Source organism: Aotus nancymaae, unplaced genomic scaffold (assembly GCF_030222135.1).
Source record: "Aotus nancymaae isolate 86718 unplaced genomic scaffold, 86718_ANA_hifiasm-v0.15.2.pri h1tg000033l, whole genome shotgun sequence".
NCBI classification, from domain to species: domain Eukaryota; kingdom Metazoa; phylum Chordata; class Mammalia; order Primates; family Aotidae; genus Aotus; species Aotus nancymaae.
This window is the reverse complement of record NW_026988447.1, coordinates 62,126,448-62,146,927: the sequence shown is the minus strand read 5'-3', so window position 1 is coordinate 62,146,927 and position 20,480 is coordinate 62,126,448. Positions and strand designations below refer to the sequence as shown.

General features: G+C 36.9%; 1 protein-coding gene across 2 annotated transcripts in view; it reads right to left on the bottom strand.

Annotated features, from left to right (window-relative positions):
* Nucleotides 1-20,480, bottom strand: part of SLC9B1 (solute carrier family 9 member B1) — a 106,632-nt gene that overhangs the window by 26,866 nt on the left and 59,286 nt on the right. The window contains exons 5-7 of one of the 2 annotated variants that reach the window (XM_064384051.1): nucleotides 11,211-11,381; nucleotides 8,620-8,762; nucleotides 7,174-7,301 (exon numbers count right to left, since the gene is read on the bottom strand). In XM_064384051.1, the coding sequence (XP_064240121.1) occupies nucleotides 7,174-7,301; nucleotides 8,620-8,762; nucleotides 11,211-11,381 (442 nt within the window). Of the gene's footprint in view, nucleotides 1-7,173; nucleotides 7,302-8,619; nucleotides 8,763-11,210; nucleotides 11,689-20,480 lie in introns of those variants that run through there. The other variant, XM_064384052.1, reaches the window with a different exon arrangement.

Genomic DNA, 20,480 nt, shown 5'->3' with positions numbered 1-20,480 from the left:
TTCTGCTGTCAAGAGACCATCTCATCTGCAACAATATCCATTGGCTCAAAGTAAAGGGATTGAAATAATCTACCAAGTAAATGCAAAACAAAAAAGGGTAGGCATTGTTATTTTAATTTCATGGAAAATAGATTTTAAACCAATAACAATAAAAAAAGACAAAGAAGGGCACTACCTAATGATAAATGGTTCAATTCAACAAGAAGACTTAACTGTCTGATATAAATGCCCAAAATTGAAGTATTCATATTCATAAAATGAGTTCATAGAGACCTATAAAGAGACTTAGATAACCAGAGAATAATAATGGGAGACTTCAACATCTTACTGACAGTACTAGACAGATCATGAGACAGAAAATGAACAAAGATATTCAGGACCTGAAGTCAACACTTGGCTAAATGGATCTAATAGCCATCTACAGAACTCTCCACCCAACAACCACAAAATATATATTCCTCTCATCTGTACATGGCATATATTATAAAACTGACCACACTGTCAGCCATAAATTTATTTTCAACAAATTTAAAAAACCCTGAAATCATACCAACCACACTCTTGGACTGCACAGTGCAATAAAAATAGAAATCAACACTAAGAAGAACTCTCAAAACCATACAATCACATTGAAATTAAACAACCTGTGCCTGAATAACCTTTGGGGAAACAATAAAATTAAGGCAGAAACCAGGAAATTCTTTGAAGCTGGTTAAAACAAAGATACAACATACTAGACTCTCTAAGACACAGGCAAAGCAGTGTTAAGGGAAGAGTTTATAGTGTTAAATGTCCACATTGAAAAGTTAGAAAGATTTTAAATTAACAACCTAACATCACACCTAGAGAAAATAGAAAACCAACAGGAAACAAACCCAAAGCTAGCAGAAGAAAAGAAATAACCAAACCAGAGCAGAATGGAATAAAATTGAGTCATGAAAATCCATACAAAAGATAAATAAAACTAAAAGCTGGTTCTTTGAAAAAATAAATGTTTGACAGGTCACTAACTAGACCAATAAAGGAAAAAAAAAAAAAAGAGAAGATCTAAAAAACACAATCAGAAATGACAAAAGTGGACATTATTGCCAATCACACAGAAATACAAAAAACTTTCAGACATTATTATGAACGCCTTTATGCAAAGTAGAACACCTACAAAAAATGGGTAAATTTCTGGAAACACAACCTCTCAAGATTAAACTAGAAAGAAATTGAAACCCCGAACAAACCAATAATGAGTTCTGAAACTGAATGAGTAATAAAAAGTCTCTGAGAAAAAAAAAAATTCATAGACAAATTCTACCAGAAGTGTAAAGAAGAGCTGGTACCAATGCTACTGAAATTATCCCAAAAATATGAGAAGGAAGGATCCCTCCCTAACTCATTTTATGAAGCCTGCATCATTCAGATATGAAAACCTGGCAGAGACACAACAAAAAAGAAAACTTCAGGCCAATATAAGGCAACTGAATCCAGCAGCACATCAAAACGCTAGTCCACTATGGTTAAGTAAACTTAATCCCTGGGATGCAAGTTTAGTTCAACATATACAAATCAATACATGTAATTCATCATATAAATAGAACTAAAAATAAAAACATCCCTTCATGATACAAACCCTAAACAAATGAGTTACTGATGGAGCATACCTCAAAATAATTAGAGCCATCTATGACAAACCCATAGCCAACGTCATACTGAATGGGAAAAAGCCGGAATATTCCCTTTGAGAACTGGAACAAAACAAAGATGCCCACTCTCACTACTCCTATTCAACGTAGTGCTGGAAGTCTTACCCAGAGCAATCAGGCAAGAGAAAGAAACACAGACATTTAGGTAGGAAAAGTGGAAGTCAAATTGTGCCTTTTCATAGATGTAACACTTATACCAAGAAAACCCTATAGTAGCCTCTCAAAAGCTCCTAGATCTGACAAACGACTTCAGCAAAGTTTCAGATTACAAAAATCAGTGTACAAAAATCTGTAGCATTTCTATACACCAACAACATCCAAGCTGAGAGCCAAATCAAAAATGCAATCCCATTCACAATAGCCACAAAAAAAACACAAAATACCTTGGAATACACCTAACAGTGAGGTGAAAGATCTCTACAATGAAAAATTACAAACCATTGCTCAAAGAAATCAGAGACAACACAAACAAAAGGAAAACATTCTATGATCACAGATAGGAAGAAGCAATATTGTTAAAATGGCCATACTGCTCAAGGCTGTTTATAGAGTCAATGCTACTCCTATCATACTACCAATGACATTTTTCACTGAATTTAAAAAAGCATTCTAAAATTCATTTGAAGTCAAAAAAAGAGCCCAAATAGCCTAAGCAAAAAGAACAAAGCCTAAAGTGTCACACTGCCTGACTTTGAACTGTACCACAATGCTACAGTAACCAAAACAGCATGGTACTGGAACAAAAACAGACACAGAGCTATGAAACAGGTTACAGAACCCAGAAATAAAGCTGCACACCTGTAGCCATCTGCTCTTCAACAAACTTGACAAAAACAAGCAATGGGGAAAGGAATCCCTATTCAGAAATTGTTCTGGGATAACTCGCTAGCCATATGCAGAAAATTGAAACTGGACTCCATACATTTCACAGTTTACAAAAATCAACTTAAGATGGAATAAAGACTTAAAATGTGGCTGGGCGTGGTGGCTCATGCCTGTAATCCAAGCACTTTGGGAGGCCAAGGCGGTGGATAATGAGGTCAAGAGATCAAGACCATCTTGGCCAACATGGTGAAACCCCATCTCTACTAAAAATACAAAAATTAGCTAGGTGTGGTGGTGCATGCCTGTAGTCACAACTACTTGAGAGGCTGAGGCAGGAGAATCATTTGAACCCGGGAGGTGGAGTTTGCAGTAGGCTGAGATTGGGCCACTGCATTCAAGCAACAGAGCGAGACTCCATCTCAAAAAAAAATTCTTAAAATGTAAACCCAAACTATAAAAACCATGGAAGATATCCTAGGAAATACCATTCTGGACACAGGCCATTCTGGACATATCCTAGGAAATTTCAATTCTGGAAAACATTTTATGATGAAGACGCCAAAAGCAATTGCAACAAAAACAAAAATTGACAAATGGGACCTAATTAAACTAAAGAGCTTCTGCACAGCAAAAGAAATAATCAGCAAACAACCTGTGGAATGGGAGAAAATATTTGCAAACCATGCATTCAACAAAAGTCTAACATCCAGAATCCAAAAAGAACTTAGAAAAATCAACAAGCAAAAACCTAACAGCCCCATTAACTGGGCAAAGGACAGGACCAGACACTTCTCAAAAGGAGACAAACACGTGGCCAAGAAGCATATGAAAAAATATTCAACATCACTAATCATTAGAGAAATGCAAAACAAACTACAATGAGATACAATCTCACAGGAGGCAGAATGGCTATTATTAAAAAGTCAAAAAGTAACAGATGCTGGCGAGCTTGGGGAGCTACTCCTAGGTCTTTTGGAGGCTGAAGCACATAAAAATTGCTTGAACCTGGGAGGCAGAGGTTGCAATGAGGTGAGATTGGGCCACTGTACTCCAGCCTGGGCAACAGAGCAAGACCATGTATCAAAAAAAAAAAAAAAAGAAAAAAGAAAAAAAGAAAAACAAGCAAACAAAAAGCACACAAAAATTACATAATCACCAAACAGATGCAGAAAAAGCATTTGACAAAATTTAGCATTCCTTTATGGTTAAAACTCTCAGCAAAGTTGGCATAGAAGGGACATACCTTAGGTAATAAAAGTCATCTATGAAAAACCCACAGCCAACATTATACTGAATGAGGAAAAGATGAAAGCATTCCCCCCAAGAACTGGAACAAGACAAGCATGCCCACTTTCACCACTTCTATTCAACACAGAAGTCCTAGCCAGAGCAATCAGGCAAGAGAAAGAAATAAAGCGCATTCAAATTGGTAAAGAGGAAGTCAAACTGCTGCTGTTCATGATGATATAATTGCATAACTAGAAAAGCCTGAAGACTCATCCAAAAAGCTCCTAGATTGATAAATGAATTCAGTAAAGTTTCAGGATACAAAATCAATGTACACAGATCAGTAGCACTGGTATACACTGATGGTGACTGAGCTGAGAATTAAATCAAGATCTCAACCTCTTTTACAACAGTTGCAAAACAAAACAAAAACAAAGAAAAAAAACCCAAACAAACAAACTTAGGAATATACCTAACCAAGGAGGTGGAAGACCTCTACAATGAAGACTACAAACACTGAAGAAAGAAATCATAGATGACACAAACAAATAGAAACACATCACATGCTCATGGATGGGTAGAATCAATATTGTGAAAATGACTATACTGCCAAAGCAATCTACATCATCATTCTTTCCCAAACTAAAAAAGGTAATCCTAAAATTCATGTGGAACCCAAAAATAGCCTGCATATCCAAAGCAAGACTAAGCAAAAAGAACAAATGTGGATGCATCACATTACTTGACTTCAAACTATACTCTAAGGCTATAATCACAAACGCAGCATAATACTGGTATAAAAATAGGCACATAGACCAATGGAAGAGAATAGAGAACCAAGAAATAAAGCTAACTGATCTTTAACAAAGGAAACAAAGACAAAGTAGGGAAAGGACACCCTATTCAACAAATGGTGCTGGGATAATTGGCAAGCCACATGTAGAAGAATAAAACTGGATCCTCATCTCTCACCTTATGCAAAAATCAACTCACGATGGATCAAAGACTCAAATCTAAGACCTGAAACCATAAAAATTCTAGAAGGTAACATTGGAAATACCCTTCTAGTCACTGGCTTAGGCAAAGACTTCATGACCAAGAACCCAAAAGCAAAGGCAACAAAAACAAAGATAAATAGACGGGACCTAATTAAACTAAAACGCTTCTGCACAGCAAAAGAAATACAGAGTAAAAAGACAACCTATAGAGTGGGAGAAAATCTTTATAAACTATGCATTCAATAAAGCACTAATATCCAGAATCTATAAAGAACTCAAACAAATCAGCAAGAAGAAAACAAATTATCCTATCAAAAAGTAGGCTAAGGACATGAATAGACAATTCCCAAAAGAAGATATACAAATGGCCAAGAAACATGAAAAAATACTTAACATCACTAATTATCAGGAAAATACAAATCAAAACCACAACGCAATACCATCTTATTCCTCCAAGAATAGCCATAATCAAAAAATAATAAAAAAATAGATGTTGCCATGATGTGGTAAAAAGGGAACACTTTTACACTGCTGGGGGGAATGTAAACTAGTACAACCACCATGGAAAAGAGTATGGAGATTCCTTAAATAATTAAAAGTAGATCTACCATTTGATCCAGCAATCCCTCTACTGGGTATCTATCCAGAAGAAAAGAAGTCATATGAAAAAACACTTGCACACACATGTTTATTGCAGCACAATTTGCAATTGCAAAATTTGGAACTAGCCCAAATGCCCATCAATCAATGAATGGATACAGAAAATATTATATATATACACACACATATATATAATATTTCATCCATGGTATATGTATATATATAGATAGATATACCATGGATGAAACACTACTCAGCCATAAAAAGGAGTGAAATAATGGCATTCACAGCAACCTGGAAGGAATTGGAGACCATTATTCTAAGCGAAGTAATTCAGGAATGAAAAATCAAACATTGTATGTTCTGACTTACAAGTGGGAGTTACGCTATGAGGATGCAAAAGCATAATAATGATAGAATGAACTTTGGGGACTTCGGGGGAAAGGCAGGAGGGAGTAAGGGATAAAAGACTACATCTTGGGTGCAGTGTACACTGCTGTGGTGATGGTTGCACCAAAATCTCAGATTCTCAGAAATTACCACTAAAAATCTTTTCCATGTAACTAAACACCACCTGTTCCTTAAACACTATTGAAAAAAAAAAAAAAACAAAAAAAAAACCAAGACATGGAATCAACCTAAATGCCCATCAATGGTGAACTGGATAAATAAAATGTGGCACATATACACCACAGAATAATACACAGCCATAAGAAAGAATGAGATCATGCCCTTTGCAGCAACATGGATGGAGTGAGGCCATTATCCTAAGTGAATTAACACAAGAGCAGGAAACCAAATATCCCATATTCTCACTTATAAGTGGGAGCTAAACACTGAGTACGCATGGACAGAAAGAAGTGAACAATTGTCACTAGGTGAATTTGAGGGTGGAGAGTGGAAGGAGTGTGAGGATAGAAAAACTACCTATTGGGTATTATTACCTGGGTGACAAAACAATCTGCACACCAAACCCCTGTGACATGCAATTTATCCACATAAAAAACCTGCTCATGTACCTCTTGAGCCTAAAATAAAAATTGAAGAAGGATAAAGCTCCTAAGAGCTGTCACTTTGGGTAGAGGTATGGGTATTATGATTTGAAGGCATAGTCAAAGGTAATTTCTTTTATTTATAAAGTTCTAATTTTTAAAAGTGCATTTGGGTATTTTATCATAAACATTAATTTAAAAATTCACTGGATTTCATAGTAACTATGTAATGGATGAACTTTACTATGAGTGTCATTGGAATGGATAAGCAGAGACAAAAGTTAATGAATTGAAAAATGAAAAGGAGTTAGGATCTAGAGACAGCAATTACAGATTTATTTTGAGGAATTCAAACGTAAGGCAAATGGATGGTAGATAAAGATAGATGGGGCATTGGATATATGGCAAGAGTTTTTGTTTGCTTGTTTTCTTTAAAATGAGAAAGTTAATATTTATACACTTGTGTCTATATCAAATGTTTCTCAAATATATATATACACATACACATATATGAAATGTGCAACTGTATTTACATATCGTTATGAGGAAGAGGCCATTAGATAGATTAAAACATACAGATATGTTATAATACAGATGAAAAGGAATAAATTGATCATGTGAATATTCTTGATGATATACATTTAGAGGATATGAATGTTAAAAATTTGATACAATTTGGGACATGGCTCTGCTTTTAATCAACTGATTTCCAAGGTTTTCAACACTGTGAAAAGAATTTTAATAGAGCTTTTCCATACAACATTCTGAATATTTTAACAATTTTAACCAAGCATCCTTAATTGAATATTTTCATTTAAAAAATGAGAAAGAAATTACCCTAATAGAAACGCCCATTGCCAGGGAAATTTCATAATGAAGTGGGAAAAAACAGCAGCTGCACTTGCCTCTATAAGGCATGGACCTGCTGCCAATCTGAAACAAACCCCCTTCAAATGCTTCAAAGCCTGAAATACAAAACAGTCACACTTAGATACATTTACAATGGCCAACAAGAAAATTATGTGAACAAATATCAAAATATAAAGTTTTTTTCATGAGAAGCTTTCACTAAACGAAATCTCATTTCAACAGATGGTCCCATTAGACTTGGAACATATAAAATTACATTTTATATGTCATCATAGATTGGATTATGAACAATTTCATCTTTTATAAAATATTATTGTATTTTAATTATTAAAAGATCAATTTTACTGTGATTAAATAGCTATTGGTACCTTCCTTAACTTTAATAAATAGCATAATGATAGTGATCTATTAGTGTTTTCCCATCAGTTAACTTTAAGAGATGAACTGTTTGATTAACTTAACAATTATAAATAGAATCCCAACATGCCAAAAAAAATCACTTAAAAACTGTGTAATTAATTTTAAAAGGGAGAACTTTACAGTTTTTTCCTTGGTTCATACTTTCTACTGGAAAATATAATCTCATTGGCTATAACTGTTTATGCTCTTGAGATATTTTTATTAAAGCACATTTGGCACATTTATTTGAGTAACTATCATATTGATGAATACTCATCTTCTTAAAGATGGGATTTATGATCCCTAGATTGTAATATTTTAAGAAATACTTTAAAAGATTAGATTTTACAATAATGCAAAGATAATCAGGAACATAATTCTGTGGAGAAAATGTCATGAAAAAAAATTACTGAAATCCTTACTTTCCCTAAAAAAAGAAAAAGACTTCTGTAAGATTTTTCTTCTCCTTTGTTAACTGAAAAGTACATAGTGCTCCATAGAAGAGCTTCCCAAATAATATAGTGGTTACATAAGAGACATTTATCTCTGTGCAAATGATTAAAGGCAATCTCTAATAAAGACTTTACAACACAGTCAGTTCAGTTCTCTTCATATCAGTGATAATGGTGGCTAAAAATAGAACTTCAAGTGCCATTATTTCTACAGTCTTTTTTTTTTTTTTTTTTTTTTTTTGGAGACGGAGTCTCTCGCTCTTTCATCCAGGCTGGAGTGCAGTAGCACTATCTCAGCTCACTGCAACCTCTGTCACCCAGGTTCAAGCAATTCTCTTGCCTCAGCCTCCCAAGTAGCTGGGGTTACAGGTGCACGCCACCACACCTGGCTAATTTTTGTAGATTACAGGCAGGAGCCACCTCGCCGCTCATTTTTTTCTTTATCTTAGGTTTGTTTACAGACTCCACTTGGAACAGGTAAATACAATTTTTGCCTCTTTTTCTTTCCCACCATCCTCAAAATTTTGAAATAACCTTACTCAATTTATAATTGTAAATCTACCTGTGGATCAAGTCCAAGCCCAGCTCGTATTAGAATAAGAGTAAGGGCAATGTTTCTTAAAACTGAAGACAACGTGCTATCGACATGGACATGTTTACTGATGAATGGAACATTCCTAATCATAAAACCAGCCAGCAACATCCCTTAAAAGAAAGAAAATAAAGATACATGACTCAGTTCATTTTTCTAAGAAAGAAAACAGAAATGTTTAATTTCTTTCCTAATACACTATGTCTTTCATTATTTTGGTAAAGGGCAGGTTACAAGCAAGCAGAGAAGGCAGCATGAATAAAGGAATGGCAATAAGAAACAATACATCGAAATGGGGTTCAACAAGTAATTTAGTGTCGGTAGAACATACAGGGCAAGGAAAGGAGGGAGGAGAATGAACTTGGAGGGCCAGATCATAGAAAGGTCTCCCCTAGCTTTGGCAAAATAAGGCATCATGGGAAGGTTTTAGGCAGAAAGTAACATAATGAGTGTTGCGTTTTTTTTTTTTTTATGTGAGGGACTTGGTGAATTAGGGATAAAACTGGAGACAGAAATTAATTTGAAGACTCTGTCACAGTCCATGCAAAAGTTGGAAACGAATAGCCTAAGCCAGAGCAAAAGAGAATGTCTGGAGAGGAGAAAAATGATTCAATAAATACTTAGAAGGTGCTGCAAGAAAACTGTGGATGCAGAAAGGACAGCAGAGATAAGATGTATAGATTATCTCTACTGACAGTGTACTGAAAATATTTTTATTTTTTGGGACAAGGTCTCATTCTGATGTCCAAGTTGGAGTGCAGTGATGCAAACATGGCTCACTGCAGGCTTAACCTTCTGAGCTCAAGTTATCCTCTTGCCTTAGCCTCCTGAGTAGCTGAGACCCAGAAACATTTTTAAGTTTTTGTAAAGACGAGTTCTGCTATGTTGCCCAGGCTGGTTTTGAACTCTTGGGCTCAGGCAATCCTCCTGCCTTGGCCTCCCAAAGTGCTGAGATTATGGGCATGAGCCACTGTGCCTGCCCCACTGTACTGAATATTTACATATGTTTGAATACAGTAAGTTCTCACTTAACATCATTTATAGGTTATTGGAAATGGCAACTTTGAGTAAAATGATGTAAAACAAAACCAATTTTATCATAGGCTAATTGATACAAACAAGAGTCAATTTCCTATAGCATATAGCATATTTCTGGTCACAAAACATCACCAAACTTCTAAATACAGACCCAAAACACTTCTAGTACTAAACAATGAAATAAATGTGAGCTCTATATACATTTTAGAAAGATTTATAAAAACAAGTAAGATAATTACTTACCTGATTTTTGGTGAATCCATGAGTGATCGTGGTTATAGTGGTGACAGTTAACATCAAAGAATAAATGTTTACGAAGTGAAAATTGTAAGGAGCACCTCCTCCCATCATGCAGTTCAAAAACAATCACAAATATTGTAGACTGGTAGACAGCTTTCATATGACATTGTTTATTGTCATGCATTTGTATTGCAGTTATTCATTTATTCATTATACAATCCACTTATTCTAGTTCAGGTTCACAGGTGACTGAAACTTATTCCAAGAAATCAAGGAAGAGGAATTTCTCCCTAATGCATTCTATGAATCCAGTATTACCATTACATCAAAATCAGGCAAAGCCCCCCACCGCCCTCCCCCACCCACACTACTGTCCAATATCTCTTATGAACATAGATGCAAAAATTCTCAACTAGCAAACTGAATTCAGCAGTATATTAAAAAGATAATACATTACAGTTAAGTGAGTTTTACTCCAGAAATACAAGGATGGTTCAACATATTAATCATTCTCCTGTAAAGACACATACACACATACATTCATTGTACCACTACTCATAATAACAAAGACATGGAATCAACCTAAATGACTAAATAAAGAAAACATGGTACATATACACCATGGAATACCATGCAGTCTTAAAAAAGAACATCAGGTCCTTTGCAGCAACATGGATAGAGGTGAAGACCGTTATCCTAAGTGAAATAACTCGGAAACAGAAAAATTCAAATATCACATGTTCTCACTTGCAAGTGGGAGCTAAACAATGGGTACACATGGATATAAAGATGGAAATAATAGACACTGGGGAGTCCAACAGGAGGGAGGGTTGAAAGGTTAAGGCTGAAAAATTACCTATTGGGTACAGTAGTCACTATTTGGTGACAGGTTCACTAGAGTCCAAACCTCACCATTATGCAATATATCCATGTACCAAACCTGCATATGTACCCTGTGAATCTAAAATTTTTAAAAATTCTATTAAACAATATAGCAACAGGAGTAATATGTTAAAGATATTAAGTTTATTTTAAAAATAAATTTTGGATAAAACCTGTGTAGATATATATGTAGACAGAGAGAGAAATAAATACATCTATAAAGGAGCTGTGCACACACACACACACACACACACACACACATACAGTAAATACATATATGAAGAAACTATATAAAACATACTACATTGAAATATTTCCGAATTATACCTAATTCAATGAGAAAATTTTCAAAATTTGCATATAGTCAATAATAAAGAAAAGAGAGCTAATTATATACTTACCAAAAAGAGGTGGAAGTGGAGGCACTAAAGGTATTCTAATGACTTCTAAAAATTTTCCCCCAATAATGGCACTATAAAAAATAATTAACAATCCAAATAAATTTCCACCAGGGAGAGCTTCAGAGCCTAAGATTGACCAGGTCATACACCAAATCGTAATGAGTATAACTCCTGAAATACAAAAAAGACTACAGCTATATATCTACATGACATAGATGTATACAAAGGATCAATTCTCTTTTATCATATATACTAATAGCCAGTTCTATAAAATGATACATGGTGTAGACCAACATTGCTTACTAGTTTGGTGAAAGAGATATCTGCTTAACATATATTCCAAATAACCTGTCAATTTATGAGACAGGTTTTAAACAAAGTGTGTTTATTTTAAAAAGAAATGATACATAATTTAAGAAGAAATGATACATATATTTGAGAAGAAATGATACATATATTCCAAATAACCTGTCAATTTATGAGACAGGTTTTAAATAAAGTGTTTTTATTTTAAAAATATTTAAAACCTATATGTGGGCAAGGTGCAGTGGCTCATGCCTTTAATCCCAGCACTTTGGGAGGCCAAGGTGGGAGTATCACCTGAGGTCAGGAGTTTGAAACCAGCCTGGCCAACATAGTGAAACCCCGTCTCTTCTAAAAATACAAAACTAAACCAGGCGTGGTGTGCATGCTTGTAATCCCAGCTACTTGGGAGGCTGAGGCAGGAGAATCACTTGAACCTGGGAGGCAGAGGTTGCAGTGAGCCAAGATCGCCCACTGCACTCCAGCGTGGGTGACAAAGTGAGACTCAGTCTCATAAATAAATAAATAAATAAATAACCTATATATGAACTCTTGAAAATGCTAACCATTATAATATATGAAAGTTAAAAACATCATGCCAATATGATGATATTTACTTCATTTTATATTTTAAGATAGCTTTTCTATCAGGATGGAAAATAAGAGGATGACTGGCTGTGATAAGAATTCACAACCTTATTGAAGATTACAGTGTCAGGGTGCCAAATCATTTAACAGGAACATACTAAATCTTTGTATTGAAAGGATAAGTCAATTGATATTTGACATAAATGTATTAGAGGAGGTAATGGCTGGAATAAATGAACTGAGATGGGAATAAATATAAAGTATCTTAGATCATGTGTAGGAAGTAGAATTAGATAAGATTCATAGGTATAAGTTATTAGACATCTTGCCTCTGGCAACTAGGTGCTACTCACAGAGGAATCCATAGGTTTCTGTAAAGGACAGACAATAACATGTTAAATTTACATATGCCAATTAAATGGCTACCTTTATTTATTATGAATCCTAATTGCTAATGCTTTTAATGTTCTTAGAACAGCTTACATGCATTTTTTAGCTATGACCCCTTTTTGGCTTTATAGAAATTGCCAGAGTAAAGGAGGATTTTGATTCACTCCAGGCAGAAAGTTAGAACAAAGTTTCTTTACCCCTTCCCTCTGATTTTTGTCATCCTGCAAAACTGGAAGCCTTGGAAGGCTAAACTCTTGCTAAAAGAATGAACCAGTCCAGGCACGTTAGCTCACTCTTGTAATCCCAGCACTTTGGGAGGCTGAAGAGGGTGGATTACCTAAGGTCAGGAGTTCCAGATGAGCCTCCAACATGGCAAAACCCTGTCTCTACTAAAAATACAAAAAATTAGCCCAGTGTGGTAGAACATGCTTGTAATCCCAGCTACTTAGGAGGCTGAGGCAGGAGTATCACTTGAATTCAGGAGGTGGAGGTTGCAGTGAGCCAAGATGGCACCACTGCACTCTAGCCTGGGCGACAAGAGTGAAACTCTGTCAAAAAAAAGAAAAAAAAGTATGAACCAGAAAGTGTCATCCTACTGACAAACTGAGAAGACAAAGCAGTTTGCCTTAGCTGGTCTCTGGGTGGCAAAGTCTTTTTTGAGAATTTATATGTAAAACTGGCTTCATCCAACTTGTGTTTAGGGCTTAAATTTACATTATGTGCACAGGTTAGGGATCCCAAAGTCCTAAACCTACCATAAAAGTGTCCCCACATAGAAGTATCCCTAGAACACTTAGTAGATGCTAATTCAAAAAATCTCTAACAAACACTCCTGATCCCAGACTGCATAAAGTCTCAAAGGTAAAGCCAAGTGAATCTGAACTTAAAATAAGAAGAAATTTTCCAGGAGCAAAAGTTAACAGATACAATAAAGAATGGGATTAGATGTCTAAAAACCTCAGCTAATAAAACCGCTAGATAGAGACTATAAAATATGTATTTTCAAAGGGATGAGAGACAATTTTTAAAAATTGGAGATATGAGAAGAAAATATTACTTGAAAGTATTGTAAAATAATTAAATATAACGCATAAGAAAGAAACTTTAAAAGTTACTGAACTAAAAAAACCCACTAAGTACCCCAAATCGCAGTGTACACATGGCTGAAGAGAGAAACATAGCAAAGTGATAGAAATTACTTCACAGTATAGCATAAAAAAAAAAACAAGGAAAATGAGAGATTTAGATTATGAAAAAGATCTAAAACACAACTAATATTAGTTTCAGAAACATAATTGAAAGAATGAAGAAGACATAATATTTGAGAAGAAAACTGGCTTCAAATTTTGCAGAATTAATTATGGCTTTTATTGATTTGGACACAGGAAGTCAAATGAGTTCTAATGAGGCTTAAGTAAAAATAGATAATTAGATAAAATGTTGAGAAACTATAGACTACCAAAGACAAAAATAAAATCTTAAACAATCTAGATGGAGAAAGACAGATTAACATAATGAAATAAATAGAGCAGATTCTCAAATCTTAATAGCAACAATAGAAGATGGAAGATAATTAAAGTCTTCAAAGTACAGAGATAAAAAAATCTATTCAATGTGGAATTATGTAGCCAGTTAACTGTCACTCAAACTAAAGACAAATGAAATATATTGTCAAACAAATACATTTAAGAACACATGCCATTTTTTACTGGGGAAAAAATCTACTGAAAAATATGCTTTAGAAATATGACATAGAACCAAAACAGAAGGAGCAATGTGCAAAGAAACTGGTAAAATGTAGGTTAAATGAGTATTGGTTGTGTAACACATTACTAATGAAAATTGTTAATCAGAGGATATAAAGATAAGATTAGGAGGTGACATGAGGAATAAAGATAAGATTGGGAGGTGACATAAGGTTGGTGATTTATTTCCACACCAAAACTCCCCCCTAAAGTTGCACAAAATACCAAAAAAACAATCATTTCAGGACCCTGAAGACTCATCAAAGGCAGTTATCAAATTAAGAAGCATTTATTCTTGAAAAAGTTTTAGGGTTTTGGGTAGGATTGGTAAAAGTCTGAGCCCTTCCTGACTGGGATTGCTCCATGATATGGTTTGGCTCTGGGTCCCCACCCAAGTCTCATCCTGAACTGTACTCCTAAAATTCCTATGTATTGTGGGAGAAACCTGGTGTGAGAAAATTGAATCATGAAGGTGGTTTTCCTCCACACTGTTCTCGTGGTAGTGATTAAGTCTCACAAGATCTGATGGCTTTATCAGGGGTTTCCACTTTTGAATATTCCTCATTTTCTCTTACTGCTGCCATGTAAGAAGTGCCTTTCACCTTCTGCCATGATTCTGAGGCCTCCCAAGCCATCTGGAACTGTAAGTCCAATTAAACCTCTTTTTCTTCCCAGCCTTGGGTATGTCCTTATCAGCAGCATGAAAACAGACTAATACACTCCCATCCCTCTTCTCATTCCCAGGCTCACTTGGGAAAAACTCGCTTTACCAGCATGAAGCTAGATGTAAAAACCAGCAGCTTTCCTGCTAGGGCTAGGGGCAGGGGTGGATTTGGTATGGAGCAGAGGGAAGAAATCAGTGGTTTTGGCAGTTAAATATAGCAGAGTGGTTCGGGAATGAACAGAGAGAATTGCAGGTTTGCTAGTCTGAGGTTGCAGTCTCAGTTAGGGCAAGTGGAAGACAAAACAAAAATTTAAATGAGAGATTCTGTGGGTCAGTAGGTGCAGCAAACCACCATGGCACATGTATATCTATGTAACAAACCTGCATGTTCTGTACATCTATCCTCGAAATCAAAGTAAAATTAGAAAAAAAAAAAAAAATAGAAAGACCCACATGCAAGTCTAGAGTTTCCCAATTACAAGTTCCAATTCTTACACTGAGAAAAGTAGCTCACTGTGCCTAAACTATTTATACCAACAATGTGGTTTACTGTGAACAGTTGTTTTCCTTCTGGGAGTCTGGAATTCTGGTACATGTGAATGAGAGTAACCTCTGAAACATTCTGAGTACTGTTTCTAAGGAGACTCTGGTACTGGTAGATGTCATTGCACATGTGCTGTCAAAATTTCATGGTGAGGAAGATAAACATATCCTTGTAACTCCACAGGAGAGGACTCTGGGAATCTTGTCCCTGGTTTCCTCCAGACTTTACCACATACACCTTTTTTCCTTTGCTAATTTTGCTTTGTATCCTTTCACTATAATAAATTAAAAACCTGATTACTAAAAACAACAACAACAACAACAAAAAAGAGAGCTCCTAGAAAGGAGAGAGTCATAGAAAGTTTGAGATAAGTTCTCCTTACATATATGGCCAATTGGAGAGAGTATGACAAAAAGTAAAAATGAAGTGAGACTTGAGTATTAGTTGCAATTTTAAATGCATTCACCCACCCACCCACCCACACATTACTTGGCAGACAGTGGAAGCCTTACTAGCTTTAACACAATATCTCTCCAAAATCAAGCTATGTAACAGACACAAAGGAAATCCCTAAAAAGATAGGCTAAAGCAACAATAACAGCAAGAACACAAAATAAAAGACATCAATGTTGAAAACCACTGGGCAAAAAGATTACGCAGTATAAGTATTGGCCAATTACCAAAACAATAACAACAACAAAACCACTCAAAAATAAAAACCAAATTCAGATCTGCTGTATGTAACTAAAGTGTTTAGTTTTCAGTGAAAAATTACTAGACATGTAAGGAAATGGGAAAATATGGCTCATCCTCTGGAAAAAAAACAGTGAATAGAAAGTGTCTGAATTCACATATTGGATTTAGAAAGTTTTCAAAGTATATATTAAAATATGTTCAAATTGAAGATCCAAGATGGCTGGTTAGGAGCAGCTCAGGATTGCAGCTCCCAGTGAAAGTGCAGAGAGTGAGTGGATGCTGCATTTCCAGATGGATTTTTATTGCCCACAGACCAGGAGATTTCCAAGTGGAGGAGCCCCACGGATCACCAGCGTGGCTGTTTTGGCTGATGCAGCTGTGTTGCCAGCACCCTGGCATGGTGGTTCCCAGTGCAGAGTAAACAGGACTGGGTCTCCACTTAGCCAGCAAGGGGAGCTGAAACAGGGAGCCAGGCCAGGAGATTCCTGGGCAAAAAAGCACCACGAATCTCAAAGCCACAGTTTCAGTTGGTGCAATGGGTCACCTCATGGGAAATCACACAGATCCTGGCGCCTTTTCAACAGGCGACCAGAACACCTGGGAGAGAGCTGACCGTTCAACTAAAAAACAAAAGGCTATGAGGCAGGGAGCCAGGTGATCAGGCCTGGATGGTCCCACCCCAACAAAAACAAAAAAAAAACAAACAAGGGCCAGGCACGGTGGCTCAAGCCTATAATCCCAGCACTTTGGGAGGCCAAGGTGGGTGGATCACGAGGTCAAGAGATCGACCCAGCACTTTGGGAGGCCGAGGCGGGTGAATCACGAGGTCAAGAGATCGAGACCATCCTGGTCAAGATGGTGAAACCCCGTCTCTACTAATACAAAAAATTAGCTGGGCATGGTGGTGCATGCCTGTAATCCCAGCTACTCAGGAGGCTGAGGTAGTAAAATTGCCTGAACCCAGGAGGCAGAGGTTGCAGTGAGCCGAGATTGCGCCATTGCACTCCAGCCTGGGTAACAAGAGCGAAACTCCATCTCAAAAAAAAAAAAAAAAAACAGCAATTGGAAACGCTCTGGGTTGAGAGTTTCACAAAAAGCACAGCTGAACCCGGGACGGCCCAGCTCTGTGGGGGAGGGGTGTCCGCCATTACTGAGGCACTCCAACACTAAGGAGGCAGTCCGCCATTGCTGAGGCAGCCTGCTGTTGCCGAGGCAACCTGCCATTACAGAGAGAGTCCGTCATTACAGAGGTGGGCCACCACTGCCAAGGCAGTTCTAACTACACCCATATAAACAGGACTGCAGGGAAGTTCATACAGCAGCTGGGCAGAGCCCACAGCAGCTCAGCAATGCCTCTGCAGGCAGAGAGTGACTAGGCTGCCTCCTTGTTGGGCAGGGCAGCCCTGAAGAAAAAAAAAAAGGTAGCAACACAGCAGAAACTCATAAATAAAGCCCTAACTCCCTGGGACAGAACACTTGGGGAAAAAAAAAGGGGGTTATGAGTTCTGCTGCTGCAGACTTAAACATACCTGCGCAGCAGCTCTGAATGAACAACGGAGCTCACAGCTCAGCACTTGAGCTACTATAAAGGACAGACTGCCTCCTCAAGCAGCTCCCTGACCCCCGTATATCCAAAGAGTTACCTCATAAAGGAGAGCTCAGACTGACATTTGGCAGGTATCCTTCTGGGACAAAGCAGAAGAAGAAACTGGTAGCAACCTTTACTGTTCAGCAGCTGCTGCAAGTGATACCCAGGCAAGCAGGACCTGGAGTGGACCTCAGCAGCCCTACAGCAGAGGGGCCAGACTTTTAGAATGAAAACTAAGAAGCAGAAAGAAATAACTTCATCATCAACAAACTAGACATCCACTCAGAGACCCAATCTGAAAGTCAACAACTACAAAGATGACAGGTGGATAAATCCATGAAGATGGGAAGAAACCAGTGCAAAAAGGATGAAAACACCTGAAACCAGAATGCCTCTCCTCCTACAAGGGATCACAACTTCTCACCAGCAAGGGAACAAAGCTGGATGGAGAATGAGTGTGATCAATTGACAGAATCAGGCTTCAGAAGGTGAGTAATAAGAAACTTCTCAGAGCTAAAAGAACATGTTCTAACCCATTGCAAAGAAACTCAGAACTTTGAAAATAGATCCGATGAAATGCTAACGAGAATAAACAACTTAGAGAGGAATATAAGGGAATTGATGGAGCTGAAAAACACAACACAAAAACGTTGCGAAGCATACACAAGTTTCAACAGCTGAATTGACCAAGCAGAAGAAAGGATATCAGAGGTCAAAGATCAACTCAATGAAATAAAACAAGAAGGCAAGATGAGAGAAAACAGGGTAAAAAGGAAAGAACAAAGTCTCCAAGAAATATGGGACTATGTGAAAAGATCTAATCTACATTTGATAGGTATACCTGAATGTGACGGAGAGAATGAATCTAAACTGGAAAACACTCTTCAGGATATTATCCAGGAAAACTTTCCCAACCTAGCAAGGCAGGCCAATATTCAAGTCCAGGAAATACAGAGAACACCACAAAGATATTCCTCAAAAAGTGCAACCCCAAGGCACATAATCATCAGATTCACCAGGGTTGAAATGAAGGAGAAAATGCTAAGGGCAGCCAGAGAGAAAGGTCAGGTTACCCACAAAGGGAAGCCTATCAGACTCACAGCAGATCTCTCAGAAAAAACCCTACAAGCCAGAAGAGAGTGGGGGCCAATATTCAACATCCTTAAAGAAAAGAACTTTCAACCCAGAATTTCATATCCAGCCAAACTAAGCTTCATAGGTAAAGGAAAAATAAAATCCTTTGTGAACAAGCAAGTACTCAGAGATTTCATCACCACCAGGCCTGCTGTATAAGAGCTCCTGAAAGGGGCACTAAACATAGAAAGGAACAACCAGTACGAGCCACTCCAAAAACATACCAAATGGTAAAGAGCAACAACACAATGAAGAAGCTGCATCCACTGATGTGCAAAATAGCCAGCTAGCATCAAAATGGTAGGATCAAATTCACACATAACAATATTAACCCTAAATGTAAATGGGCTAAATGCCTCAATCAAAAGACACAGACTGGCAAATTGGATAAAAAGCCAAAACCCATCAGTGTGCTGTATCCAGGAAACCCATCTCACATGCAAGGATATACAAAGCCTCAAAATAAAGGGATGGAGGAAGATTTACAAAGCAAATGGAGAGCAAAAAAAGCAGGAGTTGCAATTCTTGTCTCTGATAAAATAGACTTTAAACCAACAAAGATCAAAGGAGACAAAAAAGGACATTACATAATGGTAAAATGATCAATGCAACAAGAAGAGCTAATGATCCTAAATATATATGCACCCAATACAGGAGCACCCGGATACATAAAATAAGTTCTTAATGACTTACAAAGAGACAAGGACTCCTACACAATAATCGTAGGAGACTTTAACACCCCATTGTCAATATTAGTCAGATCAACGAGACAGAAAATTAACAAGGATATCCAGGACTTGAACTCAGACATGGACCAAGCAAACCTAATAGACATTTACAGAACTCTTCAACCCAAATCCACAGAATATACATTCTTCTCAGCACCACATCACACCTACTCTAAAATTGACCACAGAATTGGAAGTAAATCACTCCTCAGCAAATGCAAAAGAATGGAAATCATAACAAACAGTCTCTCAGACCACAGTGCAATCAAGTTAGAACTCAGAATTCAGAAAGTAACTCAGAACTGCATAGCTTCATGGAAACTGAACAACTGGCTCTTGAATGCTGACTGGATAAACAATGAAATGAAGGCAGAAATAAAGATGTTTTTCAAAACCAACGAGAACAAAGACACAACATATCAGAATCTCTGGGACACATTTAAAGCAGTGTCTAGAGGAAAATATACAGCAATAAATGCCCACATGAGAAGCAAGGAAAGATCTAAAATCAACACCCTATCATCAAAATTGAAAGAGCTAGATGAGCAAGACCAAAAAAACTCAAAACCTAGCGGAAGACAAGAAATAACTAAGATCAGAGCAGAACTGAAGGAGATAGAGACATAAAAAACCCTTCAAAAAATCTATAAATCCAGGAGCTGGTTTTTCGAAAAGCTCAATGAAACAGACCACTAGCCAGATTAATAAAAAAGAAAAAAGAGAAGAATCAAATTGATGCAATAAAAAATGATAAAGGGGATATCACCACAGATTCCACAGAAATACAAACCACCATCAGAGATTATTACAAACAACTCTATGCACATAAACTAGTAAACCTGGAAGAAATGGATAAATTCCTGGACACTTGCATCCTTCCAAGCCTAAAC